The sequence below is a fragment of the Heterodontus francisci genome, chromosome 9 (genome assembly GCF_036365525.1).
Source record: "Heterodontus francisci isolate sHetFra1 chromosome 9, sHetFra1.hap1, whole genome shotgun sequence".
NCBI lineage: Eukaryota > Metazoa > Chordata > Chondrichthyes > Heterodontiformes > Heterodontidae > Heterodontus > Heterodontus francisci.
In genome coordinates this window covers 53,404,609-53,413,934 of record NC_090379.1, presented here as the reverse complement: position 1 = coordinate 53,413,934, position 9,326 = coordinate 53,404,609, and the positions used below count along the sequence as shown (strand labels likewise).

Sequence of the window (9,326 nt, the reverse complement as noted above, 5' to 3'; positions counted from 1 at the left end):
AATGGTTTCAGGGATGGGGGATGTTAGCTACAAGGTTAGATTGGAAAAGCTGGGTTTGTTCTCCTTAGAACAAAGGAAATTGAGGGGCGATTTAATATAAATGTACAAGATTATGACAGAGAAGGAAATACTGTTCCCATTAACAAATGGTACAAGGACACAGATTAACAGTTTTGAGCAAAAGATGCAGGGGGAATATGAGGAAGCACTTTTTTACATAGTGGGTGGTAATGGCCTGGAACTCGTTTCCCACAAGGGTGGTGGAAGTGGAGACAATCATTGACTTCAAGAGGAAGTTGGAGGGCCACCTGAAGGATATATACTTGCAGGGCTACGGGGATCTCGCCCGGGAGTGGGACTGACTGAATAGCTCCATGCACAGCCGGCATGGACTCCATTGACCGAATGGCCTCCTTCTGTGCCGTAAATGACTCTCTGTAAATATATGTTACTGCAGTCGGATTATAGCTGTGGCGGTGCAGAATACAAATCAGTACCGACAGTGGTAGCTGTTCACCAACAGGAAGGTGCCAGAGCAGAGGGGCACAGTGCGCGTGCTTAGCCGCGCACCGCTGATTGGCTGCAGCATGTAAACATTGGTGAGTACTGCGCATGTCAGGAGGCGGCCTGGTCCCCCTCGTTCCCAGCGTTCCACGGGGTTGGGGCAGTTCGTGTGAAGCGGCGGAGCGGTTTGGGTGCTGGTGTTGTCTCTGGGTGACTAGCGACAGGCAGGATGCGGGCTCCGCTATGTTAGAGGGGCGAAGTGCTTCTTTAAAGCGATGTTATCAAGGAAGAAAAGTAAAAACGAAGCGTCCAAACCGCCCGAGGTGCAGGGGAAGTACGTCAAGAAGGAGACGTCTCCACTTCTCAGAAGTGAGTCCGGGGTGGGCTGGGGAAAGGCGGGGGCTGGGCCTGGGCCTGGCTGGGGGGCAAAGGTGGGTACGTTTTAAAGTTCCCTTATCGGCCGTCTGCGTCCTGGGGCAGCCCCCTGGGCGGGGGCTCTGGGACTAACATTTTGCTGCGTCTCTTGTTCGCGTTTAACTCTTCAAAGAAGTATCGGCCAGTCAGCATCTGATTTTTGGGGGGGGTGGGGGTGGTGGTGGGGGCGGGGGCGGGGAGGGGGTGTGGGTGATAAGTTGTAAACGTGCCTTGCGATTTGTTAGTTGAGGACGGCAGTAAGTGAGGAGAGGTATGTGGACATGGCTTGACGGGCGGAGCTTGTAATGGGTTTTTAATATAGTTGAAGCTCCATGCAAGCAGTTCTGTTACTAACCCTGTTTTATTTGCAACAGCGTTAGCAAAAGCACCTCCAAGGACATTGGTTCCAGTCCGGCCCAGGTGTAGACCGTCCAATTTGTAATAGTCCCACCTCCCCCAGAACCGGTCCCAATGTCCCAAAAATCTGAACCCCTCCTTCCTGCACCATCTCTGAAGCCACGCATTCATCCTGACTATTCTTTCATTTTTACTCTGACTATCACGTGGCACTGGTAGTAATCCTGAGATTACTACCTTTGAGGTCCTACTTTTTAACTTGGCTCCTAACTCCCTAAACTCTGCATGTAGGACCTCATCCCGTTTTTTACCTATATCATTAGTGCCTATGTGCACAATGACAACTGGCTGTTCACCCTCCCCCTTTAGAATGTTCTGCAGCCGATCTGAGACGTCCCTGACCCGTGCACCTGGGAGGCAACATACCATTCGGGAGCCTCGTTTTCGACCACAGAACCGCCTATCTACTCCCCTTACAATCGAATCCCCTACGACTATAGCCCTTCCACTCTTTTTCCCGCCCTTCGGAACAGCAGAGCCAGCCACGGTGCCATGGACCTGGCTACTGCTGCCTTCCCCTGGTGAGCCATCTCCCTCAACAGTATCCAAAACGGTATACTTGTTTTGGAGGGAGATGACCGCAGGGGACTCCTGCGCTGCCTTCCTGCTCTTTCTCTGCCTTTTGGTCACCCATTCCCTTTCTCCCTCAGCAATCCTAATCTGCGGTGTGACCAATTCACTAAACGTGCTATCCACGACCTCCTCAGCATCGCGCATGCTCCAAAGTGAGTCCATCCGCAGCTCGAGAGCAGTCATGCGGTCTAACAAGAGCTGCAGCTGGACACACTTCCTGCACGTGAAGGAGTCAGGGTCATCAGCCATGTCCCTGAGCTCCCACATTGAGCAAGAGGAGCATGATACGGGTCTGAGATCTCCTGCCATTTTTAATCTTAAGTTTAAACTTAGTTAAATGAAAAAGGAACAAAAAGTTTTTACCAATCACAATAAAACCAGAGAAATCGAAAAAGCCTTACCTTATAAACACCCCACCGAGTCCTTTTTTTTGGTTAGAGGAGGAGGGCGGGTGGGAGACACTACAAGTGTGGTGTCTCAGGTTCAGAAACCGCCCAAATATATAGTGTTTTACTTACCCAGCAGCCCCCTGGCCTCCGCCGAAAAACAAAAGGAAATTAAATTTACTTTCAAACGGACTTTCCCAGCTGCTCACTCGCTCACACGCTGCTCCCGAAAAAGCTGCTGCACTGAAAGGAAAGTTATTTTAAACCGCCCAAATATATAGTGTTTTACTTACCCAGCAGCCCCCTGGCCTCCGCCGAAAAACAAAAGGAAATGCTTAACCCGTTGTTCTGCAGCATCATTCCCGCACATCCACCTTTGATATCCTTGCCCACTTTACTGTCTCTCCTATTTCAGCCACTGCTCTAGGATCATCCTGGAGAGCAAAAATAACTCCAGTTTCTTTTACCACTACCAACCATCTCCTGTCTTGCCTCCAACGGATGTGAAGAGCTCATGGGCTACAAGTTTGAGACCATCTGTTTGGCTGTCTTTTCTGCTTTTCCCTTCCTGTTGCATGCTAAGCCAAACCTTCATACCCCATCCACCCTAGCTCTGATCACTTTTCTCCCTTTCAGTCTCTTTGTCTTAAAAATTAAGTCTTTCATGAATGTTTAGTAATTAATTTAAGCATGGAAAGATGATTAAAATATATTTTCCTGAACTTGTGATGAGACTTGAAGTTCTGCTCAATTGGTTGCACTCTTTATTGTGGGATAGTCAACTGTATGGTATAAATTAATGACATGGTATACTGCTGTGTGAAGTAGCAGTACCGAAGAAGGTGTATTGAATGTAAATTCAATTTACTATGTTGTACTCATTTATCCACTTTTTAAATATTTCTGGAGAACAATTGTGCACTTTATCACAGCTGTTTGTGTATCTATAGAAAGTACACAGACTGTCTACTGTAAAGTCTATGGCAATTTCCTTCGAAATGCAGTCATTTGTGTTAACTGCATAAATTGTGAGTGGAACCTATTTTTTAAAAAACCTTGGTTAAAATTGTGTTATGGAAAGGGATAGCCTGCTTTTAGCTCTGAATTCTCATTTATTCTTGCCAAATGCAGTTCAGGAATCATATACTAAGCTTGTTCCAGAAGTTGCACTTGATTGATGATTTTTTTTTTAGATGGTCTAAACAAGAGCTTTTGCCTAACCTTCTTAAATTGGTATCTTTTGGATAACATTTCTTTGTTTGTAATTCTGTTGATACTTATAGGCAAATTATTTAAGAGGTTAGTAATATTAAATATAGTTGATGCTATTTTTAGTGAATACTATCATCCTTGCTTTTATTGATTCTTCCACCATCCCCTCCCCCAAACCAAACAGGACAGTGGTAATTTCGCTATTTATGCATTCATTTGTTTGCAAATTTCTAGTTCAAGTGCATTTTGAATATTGTACATATAATGTAAATATAGTATAGAAAAGGTTCCATGGATGAAGTAAAATGATTTCTGTATTAATTGTAAAGTAGTTACTTGCTGGCTCTAATAATTCCCTGTTTGGAATGTGAATTGGTGATTGGAATAGGAGTGTGTTTTTTGTGTAAAACTGGTAAATTATAGGATACTGGATTGGAAGTTGTTTATAGCTGCAGTTTCTGTCTAGTTTTATATCTGTGCTGCTTGATGTTTATATCCATGCTGCTTGAAGTTATCCCTTTATTATGAAGCTACATATGGTAAGTGACTCTGAGTAGCACTTTGTTCTAAATAGTGTGCTGAAACTTTTAGATCTTAAGCATCCAAAAGGAAGGGTTTTTATGGTTTGAGGGTTTTAACATGTTCTGTAGTCTCGAACTAATCTCTGTTGCAACTGAAGTAGTCTTGTTTGTAAATTACTGGTTGAAAAATACTCTACTGCTGTCTTTCCTGAAACAGTAATCCTTTGTAAACTGCACATTCATAGATCAAAATGCAAATAATTTTTATATCTTCCATGCCACACATAGTCACTACTGTTAATTTCCAAGCAGCCTTTTCATTGTATTTATCATAGTCTAGTAAATCCCAGAGTGTTTTCCTTGTATCAGTTTGTAGTGTGTAAACAAGATATAGTTTAGAATTAATGGTGCCAAGTCATTTATCTTTGGGAGCTTTTTGTGACTTCATTGTTCTGTATATAGTACTAACCCAAAATTTATGTAACTCATTCCTCACAGCAACTTAAAACTTAAATTTATATCGTACTTTTCCGGTAGAGAAACATCCAAAAACATTTTACAGGGAGCATAAGATGAATGGATGCTGAGTCCTGGTAGAAAATTTAGGAGAGGTGATTAAAAGTTTATTCAAAGTTGCATCTTTAAGGCTTTTGAAGCAGAGAGAAGGCTTTCAAGAGGGTAAAGAGAGTTGGAAGGATTTCTAGAGAAAAGGGCTGAGGTTGTTGAAGGCTGTACCTCTAATGGCCAGGCTGACAGCATGAGGAATGCTCAGATTCCAGAGTCATAGTGCTGATTGGTGCAGCAGGGGACAGGAAGCCTGTGCCACGCTGAAGATCCAACCTGGTCCATCAGCCTCTGTCCAGTTGAAAATGTAACTCCACACCCACAGCATTGTCCTCTGAAATGGCCTAGCAAGCCATTCAGTTGTCACCACCACCTTCTCGAGGGGAATTTAGGGCAGGGCAATAAATGCTGGCCCACATCTTGTAAATGAATAAATAAAATGTGTTCTTCTAACAACATTGTAGGATGAAGGTGTACTTTACATTGTTAGCCTGCAGCTGTTTAACACATTCCTATGAATTTCCTTTCATTTTAAGATGTTAATTTTGCACAGCCTGAATTCACCCCGCTTTTTCTATAATTTAGATACAACGGGAGCAATTTGCCTCAGATGGATTCAAAGCTTGGCATAATGAAAGGGATTACGCTTGTAGCACCTTTAGAAGAGCAGATTATACTTTTGTACCAGTCAGACGCATTTTATCTCCTGACAGTGACCAATGTTGCTATGTTCAAACCCTTGTAATACTTACAAATTTCAGCATGAGCAATTCCCACAAATTCTTCCTCAACTTGAATTTCTGTGGCACCTTTTAATGCGATAAAATGTCTCCGCCCTTTGCGCCACACTTCTTTCCATGACTAAAATCAGAAGAGCAAACAAGGAAAGTTTTAAAATGAGACCTATGCTGTTGGTTAAAATTTGAAGAGTGGTAAGCAGTTCGCAGACAGATCCTCAACACTTATTCCTGTGACAAACTGCATAAAGCCCAATTCAAGATCATGTGCCACAAGTACTGGCACCTTGTGCAAGTTGTCCAAATCTTATCCCTCAATACCAGACAGTAGGGGTTATAGCCTGAAGAGGGGTGGATAGGTGTCTTATCTTTTTTCCCCTGGAGACTTCAAGTACTGTGACCAGTTTTGCAGTTCCAGCTTGGTTTCTACTGGAGAACTGGTAGGGGGTGGAGGGGCATTGCAATATCCAGATTAGCACAACTCTAGCTTAATTGCAAAAATAACGTTCTGTCTGGAACTGGCGATATACCCAAGCCCATTCTTGGAGGCTCATAATGGCCCCTCCCACAGTACCACAACCCAGTCACTAATCATAGAGCTTCCTCTCTATTGGAGTTGGGTGAGGAAATCAAACAAAGAAACCTGGACCAAGTAAGTCACCTCAACCCTTTGATCCATATTACTAATTGGCACAGGCAGTTATGCCAAAAAACTCAGATGCATTAACTCCTCCACAAGCACTACGGAAACAAAATCTACACTGACATCATAAAATACGTGCAGTTTAGAGAAAGCATTTTTTTTAAAAGAACGTTTAAGTATACCTCAAATGTAAACAGAACAAAATCTGTAATCCTAAGAATCTGTAGGTTGAAGCTGTGGTCAGCTTTGAGTCCTGATCCTTCTATATAAAAACCTGCCCATGGAATATAATGTATCGATGTGCATTGGACATTTGTCTTGGTGATATTGAATTTCAAGTTGATCTTTATATTGGTTTTGAAGTACTTAACATAAATTGTAAATAGTTGTAGAAATTTAACCCACATACTACTCAATAAAGGTTGGATGTTTTTGCCAAATGTTCTGGAAGCTTTTTTTTTAGAATTTCCACACTTAAGTCAAACTTTTATAGTGAGCTGTAATAATTTCTTGACTTGGGAGGTTGATCTTTTGTCATTTGAAATCTAAGCAGCCTTGCAAATTTTATTCTGTCAACTTTCTTATTAAAGGCGCCGCACGGTGGTGCAGTGGTTAGCACCGCAGCCTCACAGCTCCAGGGACCCGGGTTCGATTCTGGGTACTGCCTGTGCGGAGTTTGCAAGTTCTCCCTGTGTCTGCGTGGGTTTTCCCGGGTGCTCCGGTTTCCTCCCACATGCCAAAGACTTGCAAGTTGATAGGTTAATTGGCCATTATAAATTGTCACTAGTATAGGTAGGTGGTAGGGAAATATATAGGGACAGGTGGGGATGTGATAGGAATATGGGATTAGTGTAGGATTAGTATAAATGGGTGGTTGATGGTCGGCACAGACTCGGTGGGCCGAAGGGCCTGTTTCAGTGCTGTATCTCTAAACTAAACTAAGCTTCTTGCTGCGAGTAAGGTTTTATATGTATGGCAGCCTTCAAGTGAAAGCGCAGGTTTCAGTCTGCATCTACGAATTAGATTTTGCTTTGGTTGATTAAATGTGACTGTGGAGAGCATTTGTAACTGAACTTGTATTCCCTCTACCTCATCTAATGACTCTCGCATCTGATTTCCAAAAGGAAATGTTGACTAACTTTGTCTTATGTAGCCTACGGATGTTGGTCATTTGTATCCTAACTGCTACTCCTAGTTGAGATCAGCTAACTGTAATGTATGGTTAAGAGGCACAGTCAAACCCTTGTGTTCGAACTACTTTTAGATGTATGTAGCCTCCTCACATCATGTGAGCTTTCATGTTAGTACTTCATTAGTTTTGTATGTTTCAAGCTACTGGTACCAATAGATCTTGATTCACAACTCGTTAATGGGGCAGCAGCATTAAAAATGGGTCTTTGAAACCTCCAAGCCAACAGAATTTGAACCAGATAAATCAATGAAAAGCTGAGTTGTTTTGTGCCTTGGCTGTGATTTGGGCGCACCCAGTTTGGTGCTACACCATGCTGTGTGGTTATCCATGGGGGAATGCTTTTGTGGAGGTAGTTATTCATTGCTGCCTTGTAACATCGTTCCTGTAGATCACTTGTTATCCTATCATTGGATATCATATATTTTGGTAGAAAATTTCTTTGTGTAAATATGGGTCACTGGAAAATTTTGTATTGTTACTGGGGCAATTACTAGCGATGAATTTGGAGGCAAATTCTTTATTCTCTGCATTATTTTAATGTGGAGGATTTTGATATCTGGTTTTGAAGAAATAACTGGATACAGTTCAACATGCCCTTTAAAAGTAAGAGTCCATTTTAAACTCTCTAAGCAACTGAGTTGTGTTGAATGTTACATTGAAAACATTTTGTATTCTCATTAAAAAAAAAACTATAAACCAGCATGTAATGCTTGTCTTTTTTAATTACAGATTTAATGCCTTCATTTATTCGCCATGGGCCAACCATTCCAAGACGGACTGATGTTTTATTAGAGACAGGAACTTCTGTTTACCCCTCAGTTGATCTGGTTTCCCGAAACCAAAGTTTCCTACGAGGTCCTGTCCAAAGGCCAGCACGTGAAATCATTAGACGTGAAAGCAGCAGACCTTCAGGACCTTCCTACATCCCACGTAGTCTATCTGAAGTTCCTCGAGAATATGGTGTCTCATCACAATCCTTTCTAGCTGAAATTAACTCTGAGAATGGTGACGTTGGCCAGCCTGCTGCCCATTATTATTATCCTGAACCATATTATGAAGATGGGCAAAGACGGCGGCATTTAGCCGAGCGTGTCTGGGATGACTATAGATATTATGATCACAGACCTGATCCTTTTCTACGGTTACCACAGGGGCAAAGCAGACTTCCAGTAGGTAAGCTTTCTGTTCATGAGTGCTCAACTGGGTGCAAATATATGTTCTCCCAAACAGAACATGGAGAGTTTAATTTATTTTTGGACTTGTCATTTTGCTACTTTCTCGTGTTATATGGATATGCTTGCATGTGAATACATGGTGCACTCCTCATTACATTTACCAAAATACTTACTTTTTCGCTTCATGTGGTATAGTTTGAAAGATAGCTGCTGATTTTCTATTGTAAATGTAATGGAAGTGTGTTAACCGTAGCTAAATGTTATTTCACCACAAGCCTAAGGAATTTCATGTGTGAAATTATCTGTCGTCCTATTACTGCAATCAGCACCTTTTTTGGGAACTGTACCCCTCTCTTTGCTGTGTTAATTTTAGTATTTTTGGAATATCTTTCTAGTAATTTGCACTGTGCCTTTTGTAGATTTAGACATATTTGAGGGCTCTTCCTGTTTGAAGTAGTTCAGCGCCACAAATTCTGAAAAGCAGACTTATGATTAAGTTAGCTTTAGGGTTGCTGGTTTAGATTGATGGTTCAGCTTTCAACATTTTCTTCATTTGGTGTGTGAATTTGAAGTGCTATCTATTAAAGTGACCAGCTATGAATTTTAGTCCCTTTTGGGCATGGTTTAATTAGTTTGGTCATCAGTGTGATGTCATAGCTTGGAATAGCAATATCAAAATCTCTGAAGTATTGCACAGATTGGATAAAGGTATAGTGTGCTCTACTATGCCAGAGCCTCACAGGAGAGCCATGTTATCCATATCTTATGCCAGTTATAGATGAGGCTTCTGTAACACCCATGTTTTACATATTTGGCATCCTCCTTTCTAAAGTCCGAAATCCAATAATACAGGTTCAGGTTAGGAATTTACCCAGATTTACTCAGTCCTCCAGTCTCCAGATACGCCAGTGAGTTCACACCAGGAAGATGCCTTTCATCTCTAGGATTCACTAGTGAATCCAGCTTCACCGCACTCTGATAAGAGACC

The 9,326-nt window shown here is 42.1% G+C and overlaps 1 protein-coding gene across 3 annotated transcripts in view; it reads left to right on the top strand.

The window, feature by feature from the left end:
• Positions 1-641: 641 nt before the first annotated feature.
• The window catches only part of sav1 (salvador family WW domain containing protein 1), a 33,916-nt gene continuing 25,231 nt past the window's right edge, over positions 642-9,326 (top strand). For all 3 annotated transcript variants that reach the window (XM_068039088.1, XM_068039091.1, XM_068039089.1), the window contains exons 1-2: positions 642-873; positions 7,893-8,336. In XM_068039088.1, the coding sequence (XP_067895189.1) occupies positions 780-873; positions 7,893-8,336 (538 nt within the window). In that variant the 5' untranslated portion in view covers positions 642-779. The remainder of the gene's footprint in view (positions 874-7,892; positions 8,337-9,326) is intronic.